The 25,084-nt window shown below is 46.1% G+C and overlaps 1 protein-coding gene across 2 annotated transcripts in view; it reads left to right on the top strand.

Moving 5' to 3' along the window:
* The window catches only part of LOC139366141 (slit homolog 3 protein-like), a 221,573-nt gene that overhangs the window by 15,048 nt on the left and 181,441 nt on the right, over nt 1-25,084 (top strand). For both annotated transcript variants that reach the window (XM_071103287.1, XM_071103286.1), the window contains exons 2-4: nt 444-515; nt 3,750-3,821; nt 6,151-6,222. In XM_071103287.1, coding sequence (XP_070959388.1) covers nt 444-515; nt 3,750-3,821; nt 6,151-6,222 — 216 coding nt within the window. The remainder of the gene's footprint in view (nt 1-443; nt 516-3,749; nt 3,822-6,150; nt 6,223-25,084) is intronic.

Genomic DNA, 25,084 nt, shown 5'->3' with positions numbered 1-25,084 from the left:
ACTCTAGCATCTTACCTGTTGGCGCCAGTGTGTTTGAGATATGAGCAGAGTGTGGGGCCACTCAGAGAGTCCTGGATGGCTCCTCTTTGCCCAGTAAGGTAGTCAGGTACAAAGTCTCTGGGATGAAAGGACTTGGCCCCCGGTGTCTTAGGTAGGGGCCACAAGGCAGAGAGAGACTGAAGAGAAGGTGCTCTTCTCCACACCTCAGGGGCAATCTTTCACAGCGTGAAGGACACCCAGCACACCACTTCACAGCCACCGTGCCCCGCCATTATCTCCACAGAGCAGAGCAGTGTGCTGCTTGGGCCGCGGCCAGGGAACCTCTGCATTACCATCCCATGTTCACAAGCGTGGATAGAGAACTGATAGACTGACCCTGATTATGATGATGTGTGATTATCGTTCTAACATATCTCTCTCTCTCTCTCTCTCTCTCCTTTCAGGGACTTGGACAGGAATAACATCACCAGGATCACTAAAGTTGACTTTTCTGGCATCAAGAACCTGCGAGTTCTGTAAGCATTCTCTCCGTCCTTCACAAATAAGCATGATAATAAGACCAAATTTGATATAACGTTGATATACACTGAAGGTACAAAACATGAATAACACCTTCCTAATTTTGAGTTGCACCCCCCACCCCCCCAATGTTGACTCCAATGCATCCCACAGTTGTGACAAGTTGACTGGATGTCCTTTAGGTGGTGGACCATTCTTGATACACACGGGAAACTTTTGAGGGTGAAAAACCTATTACCATGCCCCGTTCAAAGGCACTTAAATCTTTTGTCTTGCACATTCACCGTCTGAATGACGCTCAATCCATGTCTCAATTGCCTCAAGGTTAAAAAATCCATGTCTCAATTGTCTCAAGGTTTAAAAATCCATGTCTCAATTGTCTCAAGGTTTAAAAATCCATGTCTCAATTGTTTCAAGGTTTAAAAATCCATGTCTCAATTGTCTCAAGGTTTAAAAATCCATGTCTCAATTGTCTCAAGGTTTAAAAATCCATGTCTCAATTGTCTCAAGGTTTAAAAATCCATGTCTCAATTGTCTCAAGGTTTAAAAATCCATGTCCCAATTGTCTCAAGGTTTAAAAATCCATGTCTCAATTGTCTCAAGGTTTAAAAATCCATGTCTCAATTGTCTCAAGGTTTAAAAATCCATGTCTCAATTGTCTCAAGGTTTAAAAATCCATGTCTCAATTGTCTCAAGGTTTAAAAATCCATGTCTCAATTGTCTCAAGGTTTAAAAATCCATGTCTCAATTGTCTCAAGGTTTAAAAATCCATGTCTCAATTGTCTCAAGGTTTAAAAATCCATGTCCCAATTGTCTCAAGGTTTAAAAATCCATGTCTCAATTGTCTCAAGGTTTAAAAATCCATGTCTCAATTGTCTCAAGGTTTAAAAATCCATGTCTCAATTGTCTCAAGGTTTAAAAATCCATGTCTCAATTGTCTCAAGGTTTAAAAATCCATGTCTCAATTGTCTCAAGGGTTAAAAATCCATGTCTCAATTGTCTCAAGGTTTAAAAATCCATGTCTCAATTGTCTCACTGCATAAAAATCCTAACTAAATTTGGACTTAGGTTGCTAAATTTGGACCCAGGTTGCTAAATTTGGACCCATGTTGCTTTGTTTAATGCATTTGTGTCATTAAGGGAGAAACATTGGTTATAGTCATTAGGAAAGAAACAGGTTATAGTGATTAAGTAAGCCATTTTGAATTTACTATGTTTATGTTTAACCTATAAGTAGCTGTCTAAAATCCCACGATTACGAGCCATTGGAAATAACTAAGCAAATGGAAATGTGGAATCATGGGAGCAAAATGTCATAATTGCACAATATTTACAAGGTTAAAAAGCATAGCGTTGGTACGTTTTACCTGGTTAATGACATGCAGTAAAACCCAACTGTAGTATAACTTCCCTCCAACTCCTCTCACGGCTATCACAATGATGATACACAAAGGAAAGTATTTGACACTCATCGGTTTGGAGTTGCACCAATTGACTCGACGGGCTCCTTCCTCCCCTCTCTTGCCCGAAGAGAGAGCTTGAGCACGTGTGACCGCGTGCTGAGCTAATGACTGTAATCTAACGACGTCTTGGTGCTGTTTACCTCCTGAACAAGGGCGTGTAAAAGGATGGCGTGGAGACAAAAATAACCGGCAATCGAAAGCGCCCAAGGAGTGGTAATAAGCAGGGTCTGTCCTGCAGTACTGTCAGCCGGGTCGGCTACCTTTTTCTTTATGTGGCTCATTATTAACAGCAGTCAGCCAGTGACATTTCCCTACTCCAAACCATGTGGATGTAGAAGTCTTGGGAACGACATCTGAGTACACACACACACCCACACACATACATTTAAGGGATTCCCTTGGTCCCTTCGTTTTGGGCTGATGAGCACATTACTGTAGGTCCTTTTTCACTGCTGGCTTGCCCCTCATGATAGTGTAGTTGCTGGCCTATGTCCCATATGGATAATGGACCACATAAACTATATGAAAACAATACTATTATACTACACGATACACACAACCCCATCTGGTGGGTTCAGAGAATATTTACTTAAATGTCGATAAATAAACCAGCGAGAGTTTGATCCCTCGTTTGTGGGAACCGGATTTATATATCAGATCATCATCCAAGGTATAGGATTCGTCTTTTATCAACCAAATAAGGCAATTATTTTGGGCTAAACATTTTGGTCTTTGCATAACTAGCTCCATCTGAGACCAATCCACGGGTATTAGAGCTGCTGGCTTTTGGCTAGGCCAATGGGTTAGTCTGGAAACCTGCGGTATTCTTCACAAATTGCCTCTGAATATTTCTCTTATGATGAGGCCAACTGTGTCATCTCCCCCTGACAAACGGATATGACAAAAACATGTATTAATAGCAGTAAAGCAGTCACATGTATAAACATTTGCTTAAAAGACAATTTATAACCGAGAGCCTCCTGCCAAAAGACCGGAATTCCACATGAGAAGCAGAGAATGTTTTCTGTCTCGCGTTTCCACTTTCTGCTTATGGCCTTGGTTGTATCAAGCCGCCATGAGTATCAGTCACTCTGCGATTCATGTGCTTCTCAGATATGTCACTCCAGATTGGCCCTAATATCCAGAGACACAAATATAAACAGCATATCCATGGAGATGGAGATGTTCTGCCTTTGTAAGGCATCTGGAAAACCTTAGGGATCCTGAAACATGACATGATGTTCCCAGAGCAGAGGGTAGACACTCGACAGGCTAAAGTAAGGAATACCCATTTAGACCTCAAAGGAAAACCCTGCAGTTATAGTACATGGTCTTGTTTCTAAAAGGAGTACATGGTCTTGTTTCTAAAAGGAGTACATTGTATTGCTTTGAAAAGGAGTACATGATCTTGTTTCTAAAAGGAGTACATGGTCTTGTTTCTAAAAGGAGTACATGGTCTTGTTTCTAAAAGGAGTACATGGTCTTGTTTCTAAAAGGAGTACATTGTATTGCTTTGAAAAGGAGTACATGATCTTGTTTCTAAAAGGAGTACATGGTCTTGTTTCTAAAAGGAGTACATGGTCTTGTTTCTAAAAGGAGTACACTGTGTTGCTTTGAAAAGGAGTACATGGTCTTGCTTCTAAAAGGAGTACACTGTGTTGCTTTGAAAAGGAGTACATGTTCTTGCTTCTAAAAGGAGTTCTGTAGCTTTACCCCATGTTGCGTTTAACCCATGATCTATAATGTTGTCACCCTCTTTTCTGTCAGGCACCTAGAGGACAACCAGATCACAGTGATTGAGAGGGGGGCGTTCCAGGACCTCAAACAGCTAGAGAGACTGTAAGTATCCCTAGACGACCTAACTTCCCTACCCAGCAGCCACTGCAGCAGACTGACACCCTCTAGAAACTTTTCACCCCTAATACCACGTTTGGGTATTTACACTGTTTCTGTGTGCTTAAGTGTGCGTGTTTGTTTTGTCTGTGTGCGTTGCGTGTGTGTGTGTGTGTGTATACCATATATGCACTCTCAGAAGCACTCAAAACGGCATATTTAGGTAAGGACGATATAGATTACCTACATTTAAAAATCAAGGTGGGTGACTCTCTTACCTGCTCCTTGACACGGTTGAAGCATACCTCCACATCACTCCTGAGTGTGAACATTAACACTCTGACGTGAAACTGACTACTCGGTCAAAACAACATGGAGGGAACTGCTTCTGATGTCCAAGTGAATAACCTAGACATTTGGCTTGCTGACCTTGTCTGTGTCATTGGGTTTGTTTCGGTCTGGAAGTAGCTGGCTCACCACACACTGGTAACTAAACCAAACCCATGCATGTCAGGCTTGCCAGCCATGACGATGGTCCAAGTCCGCCTGTCGAATGTGCGTCAGTACCTGGGCAGACCATCTCCCAGATCTCCTAGCCAAGTCCCCTTTCTGTCACAGCCTCTTCCTATCCTGCCAGGAACTCACTCTGCCTGGATGTTATTCTGCCGGCCCATCCGCTTTTCACACCGCTCTGGAATTTTGCAGTATTCTGCCATTCCTGCCCCCGTCATCCCCTTCTGACCCTGGTATGGGTCTGGATACGGCTGGGAAGGAACCAGGGTCTGAGTGAAGGGTCCTATGTCCGCAGACTACGCACTGACACTCCTGCCCTGTTGACTGAAGCCCATGTGTGACTTGGGCGGTCAGGGTGCTGTTTGTATGGCACGGGCGCGCAGTGCACACATAGACCTCTCGCTTTATGACCCTGGCTCTGGGACAGGTGGGCGTTAGTACCGCGGTGTAACGTGACAGGGATCACACTGACAGAGATCGTAGACAGGGCCATGGGAACATATCTCCAGTCATGTTGTCTCTCTCTCTCTGAGGGAAATGTATGTCAGTAGAGTAAAGTAATGGGGTGAGGGAGTTGACCTTTGCTGAAATGGAGCTAAGGAATCAGTGGAGGAAAGTATCAAAACAGATCTGATTTAGTTCGATTAGATCAAAGTCAGTGCTGTCAAGTGGTACATCAAATGTGTCTTATAGGAGTATTCCAGGCTTGACAACGTATGTGACAGTTGATCTTCTCCCTAATGTTGTGTTCCTCATTGAGGTCAGGTCAGAGATTGAGGCCTTTGCTTTGAGCTATAATGATTTGTGGCGTAACAGCGTGGAAAGTAGATATGCTAGCTGGCTAGGTGTTAGGTAAGCCTTTAGTCTCTCCATCCGGCTGTGCAGGCCAGGGATGGATGAGGACAGAGGGAGACAGAGGGAGAGTGATCAAGCTCTGAGGGCTTCTTTCATGACATCCTGAGAACCTCCCCCGTCTTCCTCCACATACCTCAGCTGTGCCCTGTGACCCCCTGTCTCAGAGAAAGGCTTTGGTGCCATGATAAGGCCTAGCATCCTGAACCCCATCCCCCCCACCCATGTTAGCCTGTAGAGGCTCACCACAGTGATAATGGCCTTTAAAGGCTTCAGATGACTTCAGAGCCTGATAACCTATGCCCGTCTTCATAGGAAGTCACCCGCTTTAGCCCATCTGTGAACTCTTGACCCGGGGCGCTGCCATTGGCTTATCCCAGTCTTCCTGTTCCGCGAACAAAGGGTCATCCCACTTCGGAGGTTCTAATCTGATTGATTGATTGGAGCGTCTGTGTTTCGTTTATATTTCGCCGGCCTTCTCATCGATCTCTGTTCCCTGCTGTACCACAACACAATGGCGCTTGATGTTGCCGTATGTTTCAGCCCTCAAATGTTCCCTAAGTCTGTCTCGCTGTGTCTCTCTCACACTACACTACACACCAACACAGCCCAAACTGTACTCTATTCATTTCACATAGTCAAATGTCTGAATGCCTCATCAAACAGCGCTTATTTGACCAGACTGATGCTTTCGCCCTTCCCTTGCGCTCTCTCTCCTCTCACCCTCTCTCTCTCTCTCTCTCTCTCTCTCTCTCTCTCCCTCTCTCTCTCTCTCTCTCTCTCTCTCCCTCTCTCTCCCTCTCTCTCCTCTCCCCCTCTCTCTCGCTCTCTCTCTCCTCTCCCCCTCTCTCTCTCTCTCTCCCTCTCCACCTCTCTCTCTCTCTCTCTCTCTCTCTCTCCCTCTCTCTCTCTCTCCTCTCCCCCTCTCTCTCTTCTCTCCCCCTCTCTCTCCCTCTCTCTCTCTCTCCAGGCGTCTGAACCGGAACAAGCTGCAGGTTCTCCCAGAGCTGCTGTTCCAGTCCACACCCAAGCTTGGCCGCCTGTAAGTCACAACGCTACTTCTCTTTTGATATCTGATCGCCGGGAAACAAAGTCAACTTCCCCACTGTTTTAATTTCAATCATTGTCTCGGACGGGGGTTTCCGCTCAAATATTTAGCTTCCCATACAGTTTGAAGAGGAGAGGAGGTTTGCGGTCAGTGCAGGGACAGTCATCGTGTTATTATTCTTTAACCCCCCCAGATGTTGGGCTTTTATTTGGGTTGCGGATCCCTGCTAGGTGTAAGGTGACACAGCCCGGCTCTGTACTCCTGTCCTTGAGGTGAAGGTGTGCTAGGGGGAATGTTTTCCTGGGACCGGAGGGGGTAACAGCAGAATTTTTATTCCCGAATATCCATTTCGCCGAGCCCTTTGAATGCCTGGCCTGGTCACACCGCAGCCGTTAGCTTTGCTGTCAGGGAGGACTAGAGCCGGTCCTCAGAGAAACACTCGTACTCAGGTTCGCCCTGTGTGGAACCGACAACCGGCCCTGAACTTTACTAGTGTTTACTTTGGGGCAGCGTTGGGGCTCTATTAACTTGGGTTTAGTGTATTTTTATTTTTTTGCTCTACTGTGAAATGTTTCCATTAGGAAAACAGAGAGATTGGAACTCTCTCAAATAATACGTTAATCTCTTTCAAAATTGTCTTTGTTCCCTTCATTGTTTTGGAGATTACTCCAGAGATGAATTCACAGCCTATTTGTTCACACTGTGCGGCTCCATGTAGCGGTGAAGACTTGATCCGCGTTTGACGACAGCAGTCATGGCTCTGTTTAAAGAAACGAGACTCTCCGCTGCCAATTCAACAGCAGTTTGTGTTTCTCCTCCGGGCTATCGATGCTGTCTCAGAAACACTTGTTGAGAATGACAGTTTAATTTCCTCTCCTCCCTATGCTGCTCCAACATAAAAGCATTATTGGCAATGAATTTAGGATTTTTTTTGTATTTATTTATCAGAGGTTAATAAGGCATTCTTTACAATCCCAGACAGTTTCTAAGGAGTGGAAAGAATGGACAAAGCGAATACTGTAAATCTCTCTGTTTCTTATCCTTTTCCCATCAGCAAATGTAAATTATAGTGTCTGAAGTTTCCCCCGAAGTTGGTTTGAGTTCTTTATCCGATGACGTTTTGCTATGTCTAAACTATCCTGTAATGAAGGCTCTCCTAATCTGGTCGGAGAGAGAGGTGGTTTACGAGGGGTTCATGACCTCTCCCTGTCATACTTGGTTATTATCTGTTATGGTAGTGTGATATGAATTGCCTAACCCCTAACCCTGGTATTAAAGACCCTGCTCGCGCCGGCCAGGCTGAGGCAGCTGTAGAAAGCATACGCAGCGCATCACAGTCCAACAGGTTTATTTGATGTGAGTCTTGCCCTTCGCACTAGCCAGCGTTCCAGGAAACATTCTGCTGCTTTGGGTCAGGTCAGAGAAAGGTAATGGTTGCATCCATTAACTTAGCTGCAAGAGTCAAGACCGAGGGAGAGGAAGTGAAAAGAAAAGAAACATGGTCTGTCCCGTCGGTCCGGGGGACTTTGATGTGAATGTGCCATCATGCAAACAAATGCATAATAGATGAGCTGGAGACAGGGGTGACCGAGCAGACTGCCTCACAGCTACATCCACAGGCAGGCTCAGGTATTGGCTGATGGGGCCATGGACAGTGAGGGTTGTGGTGGTGGTGGTGGGGTAGGAGGGCTGGAGCCTGGTGCCCCAGAGTTGGTGGAGGTTAGGGTTGGGGGTGGGAGGCTAGCCTGGGCCTGGCCTGGGTCGGTGGGATGGATCATGGATGATCATGATGGAGCCGCTGGGCTGCTGGCTGGGGCGTTTGTGGTCAGCGCTCCCTGTGCAGGCCCACTCTGCTTGGAAGGAATGCGGTTAGAGTTACAGGGCTGAGACTGCAGCTCCTCTCTCTCTCTCTCTGCAGAGCACTGTCTTTTTTTAAAAAATTTTTTATTTAACCTTTATTTAACCAGGTAGGCTAGTTGAGAACAAGTTCTCATTTACAACTGCGACCTGGCCAAGATAAGGCATAGCAGTGTGAACAGACAACACAGAGTTACACATGGAGTAAACAATTAACAAGTCAATAACACAGTAGAAAAAAGGGGAGTCTATATATACATTGTGTGCAAAAGGCATGAGAAGGTAGGCAAATAATTACAATTATGCAGATTAACACTGGAGTGATAAATGATCAGATGGTTATGTACAGGTAGAGATATTGGTGTGCAAAAGAGCAGAAAAATAAAAATAAATAAATAAAAACAGTATGGGGATGAGGTAGGTGAAAATGGGTGGGCTATTTACCAATAGACTATGTACAGCTGCAGCGATCGGTTAGCTGCTCAGATAGCAGATGTTTGAAGTTGGTGAGGGAGATAAAAGTCTCCAACTTCAGCGATTTTTGCAATTCGTTCCAGTCACAGGCAGCAGAGAACTGGAACGAAAGGCGGCCAAATGAGGTGTTGGCTTTAGGGATGATCAGTGAGATACACCTGCTGGAGCGCGTGCTACGGGTGGGTTTTGCCATCGTAACCAGTGAACTGAGATAAGGCGGAGCTTTACCTAGCATGGACTTGTAGATGACCTGGAGCCAGTGGGTCTGGCGACGAATATGTAGCGAGGGCCAGCCGACTAGAGCATACAAGTCGCAGTGGTGGGTGGTATAAGGTGCTTTAGTGACAAAACGGATGGCACTGTGATAAACTGCATCCAGTTTGCTGAGTAGAGTGTTGGAAGCAATTTTGTAGATGACGTCGCCGAAGTCGAGGATCGGTAGGATAGTCAGTTTTACTAGGGTAAGTTTGGCGGCGTGAGTGAAGGAGGCTTTGTTGCGGAATAGAAAGCCGACTCTTGATTTGATTTTCGATTGGAGATGTTTGATATGGGTCTGGAAGGAGAGTTTAGAGTCTAGCCAGACACCTAGGTACTTATAGATGTCCACATATTCAAGGTCGGAACCATCCAGGGTGGTGATGCTGGTCAGGCGTGCGGGTGCAGGCAGCGAACGGTTGAAAAGCATGCATTTGGTTTTACTAGCGTTTAAGAGCAGTTGGAGGCCACCGAAGGAGTGCTGTATGGCATTGAAGCTCGTTTGGAGGTTAGATAGCACAGTGTCCAAGGACGGGCCGGAAGTATATAGAATGGTGTCGTCTGCGTAGAGGTGGATCAGGGAATCGCCCGCAGCATGAGAAACATCATTGATATATACAGAGAAAAGAGTCGGCCCGAGAATTGAACCCTGTGGCACCCCCATAGAGACTGCCAGAGGACCGGACAGCATGCCCTCCGATTTGACACACTGAACTCTGTCTGCAAAGTAATTGGTAAACCAGGCAAGGCAGTCATCCGAAAAACCGAGGCTACTGAGTCTGCCGATAAGAATACGGTGATTGACAGAGTCGAAAGCCTTGGCAAGGTCTATGAAGACGGCTGCACAGTACTGTCTTTTATCGATGGCGGTTATGATATCGTTTAGTACCTTGAGCGTGGCTGAGGTACACCCGTGACCGGCTCGGAAACCAGATTGCACAGCGGAGAAGGTACGGTGGGATTCAAGATGGTCAGTGACCTGTTTGTTGACTTGGCTTTCGAAGACCTTAGATAGGCAGGGCAGGATGGATATAGGTCTGTAACAGTTTGGGTCCAGGGTGTCGCCCCCTTTGAAGAGGGGGATGACTGCGGCAGCTTTCCAATCCTTGGGGATCTCAGACGATATGAGAGAGAGGTTGAACAGGCTGGTAATAGGGGTTGCGACAATGGCGGCGGATAGTTTCAGGAATAGAGGGTCCAGATTGTCCAGCCCAGCTGATTTGTACGGGTCCAGGTTTTGCAGCTCTTTCAGGACATCTGCTATCTGGATTTGGGTAAAGGAGAACCTGGAGAGGCTTGGGCGAGTAGCTGCGGGGGGGGGGGGGGGGCTGTTGTCCGAGGTTGGAGTAGCCAGGCGGAAGGCATGGCCAGCCGTTGAGAAATGCTTGTTGAAGTTTTCGATAATCATGGATTTATCGGTGGTGACCATGTTACCTAGTCTCAGTGCAGTGGGCAGCTGGGAGGAGGTGCTCTTGTTCTCCATGGACTTCACAGTGTCCCAGAACTTTTTGGAGTTGGGGCTACAGGATGCAAACTTCTGCCTGAAGAAGTTGGCTTTAGCTTTCCTGACTGACTGTGTGTATTGGTTCCTGACTTCCCTGAACAGTTGCATATCGCGGGGACTATTCGATGTTAGCGCAGTCCGCCACAGGATGTTTTTGTGCTGGTCGAGGGCAGTCAGGTCTGGAGTGAACCAGGGGCTATATCTGTTCTTAGTTCTGCATTTTTTGAACGGAGCATGCTTATCTAAAATGGTGAGGAAGTTACTCTTAAAGAAAGACCAGGCATCCTCAACTGACGGGATGAGGTCAATGTCCTTCCAGGATACCCGGGCCAGGTCGATTAGAAAGGCCTGCTCACAGAAGTGTTTTAGGGAGCGTTTGACAGTGATGAGGGGTGGTCGTTTGAATGCGGCTCCGTAGCGGATACAGGCAATGAGGCAGTGATCGCTGAGATCCTGGTTGTAGACAGCGGAGGTGTATTTGGAGGGCCAGTTGGTCAGGATGACGTCAATGAGGGTGCCCTTGTTTACAGAGTTAGGGTTGTACCTGGTGGGTTCCTTGATGATTTGAGTGAGATTGAGGGCATCTAGCTTAGATTGTAGGACTGCCGGGGTGTTAAGCATATCCCAGTTTAGGTCACCTAACAGAACAAACTCTGAAGCTAGATGGGGGGCGATCAATTCACAAATGGTGTCCAGGGCACAGCTGGGAGCTGAGGGGGTCGGTAGCAGGCGGCAACAGTGAGAGACTTATTTCTGGAGAGAGTAATTTTCAAAATTAGTAGTTCGAACTGTTTGGGTATGGACCTGGAGAGTATGACATTACTTTGCAGGCTATCTCTGCAGTAGACTGCAACTCCTCCCCCTTTGGCAGTTCTATCTTGACGGAAGATGTTATAGTTGGGTATGGAAATCTCAGAATTTTTGGTGGCCTTCCTGAGCCAGGATTCAGACACGGCAAGGACATCAGGGTTAGCAGAGTGTGCTAGAGCAGTGAGTAAGACACACTTAGGGAGGAGGCTTCTGATGTTGACATGCATGAAACCAAGGCTTTTTCGATCACAGAAGTCAACAAATGAGGGTGCCTGGGGACATGCAGGGCCTGGGTTTACCTCCACATCACCCGCGGAACAGAGAAGGAGTAGTATGAGGGTGCGGCTGAAGGCTATCAAAACTGGTCGCCTAGGGCGTTGGGGACAGAGAATAAGAGGAGCAGGTTTCTGGGCATGGTAGAATATATTCAGGGCATAATGCGCAAACAGGGGTATGGTGGGGTGCGGGTACAGCGGAGGTAAGCCCAGGCACTGGGTGATGATGAGAGAGGTTGTATCTCTGGACATGCTGGTTGTAATGGGTGAGGTCACCGCATGTGTGGGGGGTGGGACAAAGGAGGTATCAGGGGTATAAAGAGTGGAACTAGGGGCTCCATTGTAAACTAAAACAATGATAACTAACCTGCACAACAGTATACAAGGCATATTGACATTTGGGAGAGACATACAGCAAGGCATACAGTAATCACAGGTGTTGAATTGGGAGAGCTAGCTAAAACAGTAGGTGAGACAACAACAGCTAATCAGCTAGCACAACAACAGCAGGTAGAATGGCGATTGATTAGGCAGAGAGGGTCGGATTAACTACACACAGAGCCTAAGTGCGGCTGGGGCCGACAGATAAAACATAAACAAGCAGAATGGATTACCGTGAATTAATGGACAGTCCAGCATGCATCAGCTATGTAGCCAAGTGATCAGTCTGTGTGGGCCAAGGAAGCAGGGGCCTCTCTCTCTCTCTCTCTCTCTCTCTCTCTCTCTCTCTGCAAGGATAGCTCTCTATCTAGCAGGTGATTTCTGTCCCTCTCTTTCTATTTCTCTCTCTGCTCTATATCTCTATCCTCCTCCTCCTATTCACTGACTCCCCCTCTAGACGTCTTCAACCTGATGGCTAATGGAAAGCAAATGAAGAATTAGAGGGAGGCCATGAAGATGCCTGATGCTGTTTATTAATGGTGACTGGGATTAGGCCCCTCGTATTAACTCCACTTCCTCCTGACTGGCTGGTCGGTCGTCAGGCCCCCATGTTGTGGTGTTTGAACGCAGGATATTTCAGCCAGCAATACCCATGGGACTCAACCACTCCCTGCCAAAGGCTTGCTCAGGTTGTATGTGATTGGTGCGCATGGAGGGCGTAATGCACAATGTTTTCTTATCCCCCACCCCTCTAGTCAATTGAGAGTCCTCCCTTCAATCTTGGTGAGCAATTATCCATTAGTGAGTAGAGTAGTTAGCCTGTCTGAATGCTATGGCCAGCAGTGTAGTGGTGGTAACTCACTGTGATTGATTCTGCCAGAAGAAGAAGTAGTTGGATGCCTGCTCGGTGCTAGAGTCTGGGCATGGGCCAGCTACATCCCCACTCCATACTCCCAACCACCCCCCTCTCCCCCCCAGCCCCTTCCAAACTCTGCTATCGTTTGCCCACAGTTTGTTATCGTGTCAGGAATCGTTCTGCTGTTTTCCCATCACTTTGGCTCCAGTTCCAGTTTGTTTGGTTTTCACGGGACGCCATATTTGCTAGAAACAAATAACTCTCCCGCACATTTAGTTTCTCACGCCTGTTGGACGAGGACTGATTTAGCGAACACAAGCAGCAGATTGAGCTTTTTCCTAGTCTTCTTCTCTGTGTTAAAGCACGGTGCTTTAAACCAAGGCCTGCAGAACAGACATGCATGTAGGCTACGGTAGCACCCCGTATCAGTGTTTCTCTTTAAAGCTCTTAAGCTGGCAAACAGGCTGTGTGGCTGTGTACTGCCTGACCACAATGCTCCTCCTGCCTCCGATATCTGCCTAATAATTCAATACGTCCCGAATGCATAAACCATGGAGCCCTGGCACGCAGCTCAGCCATTGGGCCCTCTGATTGTTTTCAGAGAAATGAAGCTCTCCCAGAATGCAAGCCAAATGTCTTCCAAAATAGGGCTGCACTCAGCCAGTTTCTGGAGGCCAGACAGCTTTGTGATTTACTCCAAAGACATATTTAGATAAATACAAGCTACAAAGACATTGGAGCTCTGCTTCTGAGCCAATGAGAACCGGACGGGGCACAGCTTGTTGGTAGATACAAAACGTTTTGTTTTGTTTAGTTTAGTTTATTAGGATCTCCATTAGCTACTACACATGCTGCAGATACTCTTCCTGGGGTCCACATAAAACATACAAATAACATGACAAAGTACAGAACAGTTATAGACAAGAACAACATATGATTTTTTTTTACTTTGAATTGAATGTAATAATAATAAAAATGACTTATATATTGGAAATGGACAACAAAAATACTATTTGCAGACTTTTCATATATACAATGCCTTCAGAAAGTATTCAGACCCCTTGACTTTTTCCAGCCTTATTCCAAAAAAGTATGAAATTGGTTTACTAATCAATCTACACACAATAGTCCATAATGACAAAGACATTTTTGAAAATGTATATTTTTTTTAAAGTCATTAATAAACATGTTTAATTTCCATGTGTACTAGGAAGCTAAAAGTGCCCCAGGCCTTGAAAAATTAACAATTCAACTGATGGATAGTATGAGGGGATATCGGTGAACAAATGCCGCGGTCAAGGCTATGAGAGTGCAATGAGTGGAGCTTGCTCAGGTGGTCAAAAGCGCTTATCAATCCGAGAGCCTAATAATTCCTTAGGTAGTTCTTTATGAGTTTTAGTCTAGAAAACGACCTCTCCGCAGAAGCGACAGGTAGAGAGGGATGGTAAAAACAGCTTGGTTGCCGTAGCAACATCAGGGAAGCTGGGCAGAAGGGAGGGGTGCTTCATATAGAGCAGTTCTGTAACATCCTTACTTGAGCCTTTCGTTGTCTTTAATTGCCGGCATCAACACGTTACAGAAAGATATGAACTGTACAGGAAGCTCTGGGGACAGGCCGTCGATATTCTGAACAGCTAATAAATTGGCAGATGCAAACAGATGATCACCTTTAGCGGGCAACAGTTTTTGAGGGCTTGAACAAAAAAACAGAGGTTTACGATTTCCTTCATGCTGGTGAACTGGCTTTTGAGTTGTTTGGTTGCAGTATGAACAGTCCCGGGTCTCTGGTATATCTTCCCTAAGTGTATATCATTCCCACGCTAAGTTTAAATTGTGTGCATCGCAATGGACATATAATTCACAACGTCTCAGGAAAGACTGTCTGGGTTGGCAATACTCAGTATAGGAAACAGTTGGGCCTGCAACCTGGACCTACAGGCTGTAGGCTGCTACATTTACACACAATAAAGGAGGACTCCAAGAGACCAGGGGAGTCTCTCAAGTTGGATTTCATTTAATTGACCTTGAATATCGCAGGCCATTTGTGTAGGCTATTAGCCAGACAAAACCCGCTGAGCTCAACAATAAATAGTGGCTGAATTTATTTACTTTTTCCCCTCATTTTTAGGCTATTTGATGTGTCATTTGTATAAACAGTTTATAAATGGCAGCTAAATCTGGTATATAGCTATAGATAGTACACTGCATAATGAAACAATCCCTAGTAAGCTAGTGTTTTGAGGGTGGATTGACTGTATTAATTGGCATTATTAGAATGGTTTTATGCACAACATATTTCTATCCAAGCTCGGAGAGAGCGCTAGGACGGCTCATGTCATGCAGGTTCAGGCGGCCTATATAGGGCCGTTGCATAATCAACTAAATCTATTGGTAGCTGATTAGTATATTGTTGCATCAGAAATACATTTTACAATTTGCCATGTCTGAATTTCCTTTCTTTAATTACTGAACAAGTAATTACATTATTGTCATCAGCCAGCAGCCTAATAATGGCTGCTTTGTGACACCGTGTACAGCATGTGTCAAATTCATTCCACGGAGGGCTGGGTGTCTGCAGGGTTTCACTCATCTCTTGTACTTGATTGATGAATTAAGGTCACTAATTAGTAAAGAACTCTCCTTACCTGGTTGTCTAGGTCTTATTTGAAAGGGAAAAAGTCCCAAAACCTGCAGACACTAGGCCCTCCATGGAGTCAGTTTGACACCCCTGGGGCACAGCTTTGTGAAGCGTTAGGCTTAACATGATAAAATGACGACCAAATAGGCCGAGGCATAAACATTTATCAATTAGTTAAAACATTGCTGTACATGCCCTGGCACCACAGAAAGCCTACTATCGATTTGATAGGCATGCAGCTGTATAGACATGTTGCAATTCCAGCACCATGGACAGCGATTGGCAGTCTATACTTTGTGAGTGGCTGTCTGGCTGACACATTCAATTTTTATTTGATTTTAAGAGGGGTGTGGGGGGGGGCAAACGCCGACCTTGCAGGGGGGTCCAGAGAAACTGCGTTACACCAGTGCACCACACACATATTCTCCAGGTACTGACAGTTTGCACTTGGTGGCCTATAGCAGCCCCCAAAAAGAAGAGGCTTCAGATGAGGTAGCTGAACCTGTAACCACAGCACTTCTACTTAATTTGCCTCTCTGAGCTTTAAAGAAATATGGCTCTGAATATATACAGAAACACCTCCCCCGTAGACATTCCTGTCTTTTCTATAGATGATATATCCTTGTATTCTTACTGCTCTATCATCAAAGGTGCTGTCTAAGTGGGCCTCAGAAATGGCTAATATAATAATAATAATAATAATATTATCTAAGATGAGCAAATTACTAATCTCATGAACTTTGTTTCTGAGGCTACATATATTTACATGAGTTAACTTTAACCCTTTACTGGGTCACCTATCGAAACGAGAACTCATAATGATAATTGGTTGCTTTTCCAAAAATGTATTTCTGCTAATAACAAAGAAAGAATTCCTGTATTTATTTTAGCAGATTATGTTCAGCAGATGCCTTGTCTGGTTTATATCCGCTGCAGCAGGGTGCTCTATTCTCCATTCCACTTCTGCATAGTTGTCTTGCTGGACTGTTGCAGGGGTTCGCTGTCCTGTCGGCATGGGAGGCAGTGACGTTTTGTTGTTGTGTTTTTGGTTAGTATGCAGTGTTCTGAGTGGGAGCTGTTGGCTTGGTGGGCGGTCCCACGGGACAAGATCAAACAGTGAAACTTAATATAGCCAATTATGCTCCAATGGGAGATCTGTCAATTACTGCTCTCTGTCTCTCGCTCTCTGCCGCCCCCCCTGCTGTTTCCAGTCAGAGACGATATGTCATTGCCAGTAGGTACTTAACCTTGTCAAGTATCTGGAAATTCGAAGCGCAATCTAGGCAGGTCGAACACAGACCCAAAGCAATTCCCACTGGGGGATGCTGCTTGCATGATCGTTTTTGTTTCTGCTGACAGAAGGAATGAATAAATGGTGAAATCTGGCATCCCAACAGCTTTGTCTCACCTCAGCGTTTATCGACCCTGCGAGGAGCGGAGGAAGGAATGTTTGCCGGGGGAACTTTATTCGGATTGTGTTTGTGTGCACGCGCTCTGGCAGCCAACATGTCTTTAAGTTCCCGGCAGCAACACCTTACCACTCTAAAGTTACCAGCTAGAGGGTGAGAGGCTATGAAATGTTGTCGGGAGTTGGCTGTCTATTTTATAGAGCAAATCATGTATATGTATGTGGTGTGTACTAAAATAGCAAATAAACATGTGGTAGCAATTGAGTGTCCAAATAAAGGTGAGGAAACATGCAATAGGAGGTAGCTTTTAAACTGCATATTTTGTTACTGTTAATACCTTCCCTTGACTTATTTGAGTTTTGTAAGCTACAGGCTATGGATGAGCTTTCTTAGCAGCCAACAGCACTCACACAATGTTTGTTTAATCACAATTAAGGTTTACATGTGAAGCGTAATTAAAAACAGCTGTGTCTTTGGAAACTTGGACCGGGAAGAACTGAGATATCCTCCGTGTCACGAGCAGAATAGAAAGGACCTTTTGTTGACTGCTTTTCTTACCGAGCAGAGGAAAAATAATCAACCCTGTTTTGAATTGTAGCTTTATTTTTCTTGAGGGGCTTTTAAACCTGGCTGCTCGGGTCCGGGTTTTTTAAGCACACAATTGTTATGTTTCCTCATAAGATATTCAAGACAGATTGAAAAGATTAAGATATACAGTACAAAAGTATGTGGACACCTGCTCGTCGAACATCTCATTCCAAAATCATGGGCATTAATATGGAGTTAATCCTTCCCTTTGCTGCTATAACAGCCTCCACTCTTCTGGGAAGGCTTTCCATTAGATGTTGGAACATTTCTGCGGGGACTTGCTTCCATTCAGCCACGAGCATTAGTGAAGTAGGGCACTGATGCTGGTCGATTAGGCCTGGCTCGCAGTCTGCGTTCTAATTCATCCCAAAGGTGTTCGATGGGGTTGAGGTCAGGGCTCTGTGCAGGCCAGTCAAGTTCTTCCACACCGATCTCAACAAACCATTTTCACTTTGTGCACGGGAGCATTGTCATGCTGAAACAAACAGGAAAGGGCCTTTCCCAGACTGTTGCCACAAAGTTGGAAGAATTGTCTAGAATGTCATTGTATGCTGTAGCGTTAAGATTTCACTTCAATGGAACTAAGGGGGCCAGCCTGAACCATGAAAAACAGCCCCAGACCATTATTCCTCATCCACCAAACTTTACAGTTGACACTATGCATTCGGGCAGATAATGTTCTCCTGGCATCCGCCCAAACCCAGGTTCATCTGTCGGACTGCCAGATGGTGAAGCGTGATTCATCGCTGCAGAGAAAGCGTTTCCACTGCTCCAGGGTCCAATGGCTGCTAGCTTTACACCACTCCAGCCGGCACTTGGCATTGTGAATGGTGATCTTAGGATTGTGTGCAGCTGCTCGGCTGTGAAAACCCATTTTATGAAGCTGCCGACTAACAGTTATTGTGCCGATGTTGCTTCCAGAAGTAATTTGGAACTTGGTATTGAGTGTTGCAACCAAGGACAGACGATTTTTACACACTATGTGCTTCAGCACTCGGCGGTCCCATTCTGTGAGCTTGTGTGGTCTACCACTTCGCAGCTGAGCCATTGTTGCTCCTAGACGTTTCCACTTCACAATAACAGCACCAGGGCAGCTCTAGCAGGGCAGAATAACAGCACCAGGGCAGCTCTAGCAGGGCAGAATAACAGCACCAGGGCAGCTCTAGCAGGGCAGAATAACAGCACCAGGGCAGCTCTAGCAGGGCAGAATAACAGCACCAGGGCAGCTCTAGCAGGGCAGAATAACAGCACCAGGGCAGCTCTAGCAGGGCAGAATAACAGCACCAGGGCGGCTCTAGCAGAGCAGAATAACAGCACCAGGGCAGCTCTAGCAGGGCAGAATAACAGCACCAGGGCAGCTCTAGCAGGGCAGACTAACAGCACCAGGGCAGCTCTAGCAGGGCAGAATAACAGCACCAGGGCAGCTCTAGCAGGGCAGAATAACAGCACCAGGGCAGCTCTAGCAGGGCAGAATAACAGCACCAGGGCAGCTCTAGCAGGGCAGAATAACAGCACCAGGGCAGCTCTAGCAGGGCAGAATAACAGCACCAGGGCGGCTCTAGCAGAGCAGAATAACAGCACCAGGGCGGCTCTAGCAGGGCAGAATAACAGCACCAGGGCAGCTCTAGCAGGGCAGAATAACAGCACCAGGGCGGCTCTAGCAGAGCAGAATAACAGCACCAGGGCAGCTCTAGCAGGGCAGAATAACAGCACCAGGGCAGCTCTAGCAGGGCAGAATAACAGCACCAGGCCAGCTCTAGCAGGGCAGAATAACAGCACCAGGGCAGCTCTAGCAGGGCAGAATAACAGCACCAGGGCAGCTCTAGCAGGGCAGAATAACAGCACCAGGGCAGCTCTAGCAGGGCAGAATAACAGCACCAGGGCAGCTCTAGCAGGGCAGAATAACAGCACCAGGGCAGCTCTAGCAGGGCAGAATAACAGCACCAGGGCAGCTCTAGCAGGGCAGAAAGTTGATGAACTGACTTGATGGAAAGGTGGCATGCTATGACGGTGCAACGTTGAAAGTCGCTGAGCTCTTCAGTACAGCCATTCTACTGACAATGTTTGTCTATGGAGATTTCATGGATGTTTGCTTAATTTTATACACATGTCAGCAACCGGGGTGGCGGAAATAGCCGAAACCACTCATTTGAAGGGGTGTCCACATACCTTTGTATATATGGTGTATATATAGTCATTCATATGTTGAGTATATATACAGTGCCTTGCGAAAGTATTCGGCCCCCTTGAACTTTGCGACCTTTTGCCACATTTCAGGCTTCAAACATAAAGATATAAAACTGTATTTTTTTGTGAAGAATCAACAACAAGTGGGACACAATCATGAAGTGGAACGACATTTATTGGATATTTCAAACTTTTTTAACAAATCAAAAACTGAAAAATTGGGCGTGCAAAATTATTCAGCCCCCTTAAGTTAATACTTTGTAGCGCCACCTTTTGCTGTGATTACAGCTGTAAGTCGCTTGGGGTATGTCTCTATCAGTTTTGCACATCGAGAGACTGAAATCTTTTCCCATTCCTCCTTGCAAAACAGCTCGAGCTCAGTGAGGTTGGATGGAGAGCATTTGTGAACAGCAGTTTTCAGTTCTTTCCACAGATTCTCAATTGGATTCAGGTCTGGACTTTGACTTGGCCATTCTAACACCTGGATATGTTTATTTTTGAACCATTCCATTGTAGATTTTTCTTTATGTTTTGGATCATTGTCTTGTTGGAAGACAAATCTCCGTCCCAGTCTCAGGTCTTTTGCAGACTCCATCAGGTTTTCTTCCAGAATGGTCCTGTATTTGGCTCCATCCATCTTCCCATCAATTTTAACCATCTTCCCTGTCCCTGCTGAAGAAAAGCAGGCCCAAACCATGATGCTGCCACCACCATGTTTGACAGTGGGGATGGTGTGTTCAGGCTGATGAGCTGTGTTGCTTTTACGCCAAACATAATGTTTTGCATTGTTGCCAAAAAGTTCAATTTTGGTTTCATCTGACCAGAGCACCTTCTTTCACATGTTTGGTGTGTCTCCCAGGTGGCTTGTGGCAAACTTTAAACAACACTTTTTATGGATATCTTTAAGTAATGGCTTTCTTCTTGCCACTCTTCCATAAAGGCCAGATTTGTGCAATATACGACTGATTGTTGTCCTATGGACAGAGTCTCCCACCTCAGCTGTAGATCTCTGCAGTTCATCCAGAGTGATCATGGGCCTCTTGGCTGCATCTCTGATCAGTCTTCTCCTTGTATGAGCTGAAAGTTTAGAGGGACGGCCAGGTCTTGGTAGATTTGCAGTGGTCTGATACTCCTTCCATTTCAATATTATCGCTTGCACAGTGCTCCTTGGGATGTTTAAAGCTTGGGAAATCTTTTTGTATCCAAATCCGGCTTTAAACTTCTTCACAACAGTATCTCGGACCTGCCTGGTGTGTTCCTTGTTCTTCATGATGCTCTCTGCGCTTTTAACGGACCTCTGAGACTATCACAGTGCAGGTGCATTTATACTGAGACTTGATTACACACAGGTGGATTGTATTTATCATCATTAGTCATTTAGGTCAACATTGGATCATTCAGAGATCCTCACTGAACTTCTGGAGAGAGTTTGCTGCACTGAAAGTAAAGGGGCTGAATAATTTTGCACACCCAATTTTTCAGTTTTTGATTTGTTAAAAAAGTTTGAAATATCCAATAAATGTCGTTCCACTTCATGATTGTGTCCCACTTGTTGTTGATTCTTCACAAAAAAATACAGTTTTATATCTTTATGTTTGAAGCCTGAAATGTGGCAAAAGGTCGCAAAGTTCAAGGGGGCCGAATACTTTCGCAAGGCAGTGTATATCAGGAAATATATTGAGACACCACAGTATATGTACAGTATGCTGTTAAGATGACAGACAGTGGATCAGGAGAGGAATTTTGCGGCATTATTTACAGTAGGGATCGGATGGGACTGAGGCTCATATAAATCTCCCTGCATGGTGTGGGGCCCGCACAGCCACCCACTGCTGTATACTGCTGTTTCTGCTTCTGGGGACTCTGTTAGTTCTGCAGACAAGGAGCGTGCCGGCCCCCATGTGTGCTGCTGCTGGAAACTTTACTGCAATCCTGGAGCTGGCCTATGTCACACACACAGCCATTCTGAGAGGCACATACACTCCGTCTATAGGCATAGGCAGAGAGAGGGGGAGAGGTAGGGGAGAAGGGGGATTGTGAGGTCTCTTGGGTCACTAGCAGCTCCTAAAGCCTAGACTGGTGATTTATTTTGTTTTAGCAAAGTCTGATTGCTACAAATGAACCTCACAATCTTTATCGCTCTCGTAATTGCAGACACAGATGTCTTTGGTACACAATTACACAGACATACATACACAAAGACAGGCATACATACTCTCTCTTACTTTCCTTCTCTCTCTCGCTCTCTCTCTCTCTCTCTCTCTCTCTCTCTCTCTCTCTCTCTCTCTCTCTCTCGCTCTCTCAACACACGCACGCACTCATGTTTGCACACACACACAAACACACACACACACACACACACAACAGCTATGTAGTAGCATGAAGGAGATCTCTGATCTAATAGCTAGTGATTTTCCAGTCTGGGTGGAAACAGGCCATTTGCAGGGGTGGTTTCTCATCCGTGGGACTCGGAGAGGAAAGGAGAGAGTGTGTGGAATGGGAGTCGTGTTTTACAGTGTGTGGGTCAGAGAGGATGGGTTTTACTGGATGGTTTTTCCTGGCCGTGAGGAGGGCTGCAGGCCCGTGAGGAGGACCGCCTGCCCTGAGTACCGCCTGCCCTGAGGACCGCCTTGCCCTGTCGACTGGCTGTCTGGCTCTGTGTAATCTACCCATGTCCGTGTTCAGGGGTAGTCCCTCTGGGGTTGCCCCTGTCTTTCTTCTCTCCCTCCTGTCCTGCACTCAGCCCTTACCTCTACTGACCCATTTCACTGAACCCACTGAACAACTTACTCTCAATGTCTCAGTAGCATTGCAGATTTTTACTGATAGGTACTCTAGGTAATACACATTTTAACATAGGTACTGTAGGCAATACACATTTTAACTTATAGGTACTGGAGATAATACACATTTTACATTATACGTGTAGTAGGTAATAGACATTGTAACTTATAACTTATGTAGCTAATAAGGGCCATTTTTATTTTACAATAACGAACATAACCCTAAGCACATGGTAGGGGAAAGGGTTAGATACTGGTAGGCCTACAGTGGGTTGCAGGGGTGACTGACTGTTTGACTATGGGCATAAAGGTTGTATAAGACGTCCATAATGTGTAAGTGCAGAGAAGGGGCTGTAATGTCTGGTGCTTAGGCTCCATTAAGGGATTATCTTCCATAGGGGAGGAGAAGGGCCGCACCGCCACCGAGACTACTTATACTTTCACTCAGACACGGGCTGTTTTTCTTACAGTAAAAACAGCACCGCCACCAAAATATACAGTCAGAAGAGCTGATTCAACCAAATGTTATCATCAAGGTCAAATTCATGGATTTGATTCGTCGATGCTGCTGTCACGCTCTCCTGACGGTGATCCCAGTAAATTTTTACGGGGATCACCAGGCTGTCAGTGGCTCTCCAGTGAGAGGTTATGAAGACTGCCTTCTTGGCAGACTGCCCCCCCCCCCCCCCCCCCCCCCCCCACACACACACACACACCCATCAGATACAGTATCTTTCTGTCTGTCTTTCTGTCTCTCTCGCGGAACCAGGGATAGAGGGAAAGAGGCCTAATGCCCTACGTTGATTGAGGGTGCCTGTAATTTGGGAAATAGTTTGGGGCCATTATTCACCGGGGTGTTTATCACAGGTGGTTCCCATGACGACCAGCAGAGATAATAATTGGATTTAAATGGGCTGCACATGTTTCAAAAGGGCAGAACGAATGTAATACCCACTTCCACTCCCTTTCCTTTCTCTCTCCCTCTCTTTCTCTCTCTCGCACTCTCTCTTTTTCTCACTCTCTCTGTGTCCATCTCAGTCAATTCCTCAGCTCATATATCTTATTTCCACCTATGGCAGGTGAACCTCAGTAGCTAGTCAACTGTTATGTTGTCCGACTGTTTCTGTACTGTCTATAGTCTTTAGCCGGAGTCCAGATGCGATATCAGAGTCACACTGATCATCCACTAGAGAGAGAGAGATAGGCACATGAATAGTGACACCGGATTTAAACATGTTTTCAGTAAATACAGTGTGCATTTAAGCCAATTAAAATTCTGTTATATTTTTATACTCATATTCACTCAAGCTGTTGAGGAAGTAGGATCGGGCGGGGCCATATGTTACGTCAGACATTCAATCAACCTTCAGTTCCTCGCTTGGTACCCCTGTACACTTTGAAAGGCATTATTGTGTATGTAGAAATCTGAACGGCATAGACGAGGGCTTTAACTTTGTTTAGGCTGAGAATTCTTCCAAGGCTTAAGCTACGTGCTGCAAGACCTCCCTCGTCAACTGCGACGTTATGGGAACCATTGGCAGGAGGTGGGTTTGTTTTTGCAAGTGTGAACTAAGCACAGAGCTGAGCTGGAATGTGATTTTTGCTTATGCAATGTGCATCCAGGCACAGGGGAGAGAAAACAAACAAAGAAATATAACATCTCCGCCAACATCCTGTCTGCCTCTCTGCTTCTACTGGACTCTGTCTCCTCTCTGTTCCACTCCTCTTCCCGAGTGAGTCGATGCCCTTCACGCAAGGTTGATAAAGAATTCTGACAACCAGCACATTTGCCGCGGGGTGCAATGTTTACCGGAACATCCGAATTTGCGTCGGACAAACAGGCCTGTCGGTTTTGTCAGCATCTTGGTACACGCATCAACGCTCACCCAGACAGAAATGTTTACTGGGCAGAAGTGTCAGCCGCTCGCTACGTTTTAGCCATCCTTCCTACGCCACATGGCCTCCTGTGGTCGGACTGGGAATCACTCTCGCCTCGAAACATCATCCCCGTTTAGGTTGGCTTCACGCTGGTTGGTTTGGGTGGCAAGAGTCGTGCAGTTGTCACCAGTCACCACAGCAAAGAGGTGATGATGATGGGGCCAGTGAGTCGGTGACCATGGTAAACAGGGTGTGTCTCTAATGGCACCCTAATCCCTATGCAGTGCACTACTTTTGACCAGGGCCCTATTGGTGCCATTTGGGACAAAGTCCAGGTCACCTCAGAAAGGGACGAGCGGTGGCGGTGGCACTGTCATTAAAGAGGACTTGGTTTATTGGATGGAGACGGCATGCAGAGCCGGGTGCTATGGTCACTTTAACGAGAAAGCAGCAAGGCCTCAAGCCTCAGTGGGCTCAGCTCATTCACGCTGCTCCACAGAGCCCTTGCTTTCATTACCAGGGGACAATTGTCAGTTAGCTAATTACAGCTGCCTTTTATGATCTAACGCCATGTGTATCCACCGCCATAGTGACTGTGTCCCGCAAGCGACAATGGGATGCTGCTGGAACTCACAGAGTTACTCGGAGAGGAATGATGTTATGTTCCACTGTTGTTGTGTGTTTCTTTTATCGCCGCGTGAGAGTGTCTTTGAACAGTCAGCCTCCAGCCGTTCTAGTCTGTGCTGTGTGTGTGTGTGTGTGTGCATTCACTGCAGATGCTGCGTCCTCCATGTTGTGAGTTGTTGTTTGGTTGAACTCGCTAACCGGGGCGGTGAATTATTATACACTAAAGGGATCTGGCTGTCTGCTTATAGTCTGCTCGCTGAATATGCGTGGCTCTTCTTTTATATAGAAACAGCCTGGAAACTGTGGCAGTTTAAATATGTGTGTAGGGAAGCTA

This window comes from Oncorhynchus clarkii, chromosome 14 (genome assembly GCF_045791955.1).
Source record: "Oncorhynchus clarkii lewisi isolate Uvic-CL-2024 chromosome 14, UVic_Ocla_1.0, whole genome shotgun sequence".
In the NCBI taxonomy this organism is placed as follows: Eukaryota; Metazoa; Chordata; class Actinopteri; order Salmoniformes; family Salmonidae; genus Oncorhynchus; species Oncorhynchus clarkii.
This window is presented reverse-complemented; position numbering and strand designations above follow the sequence as displayed.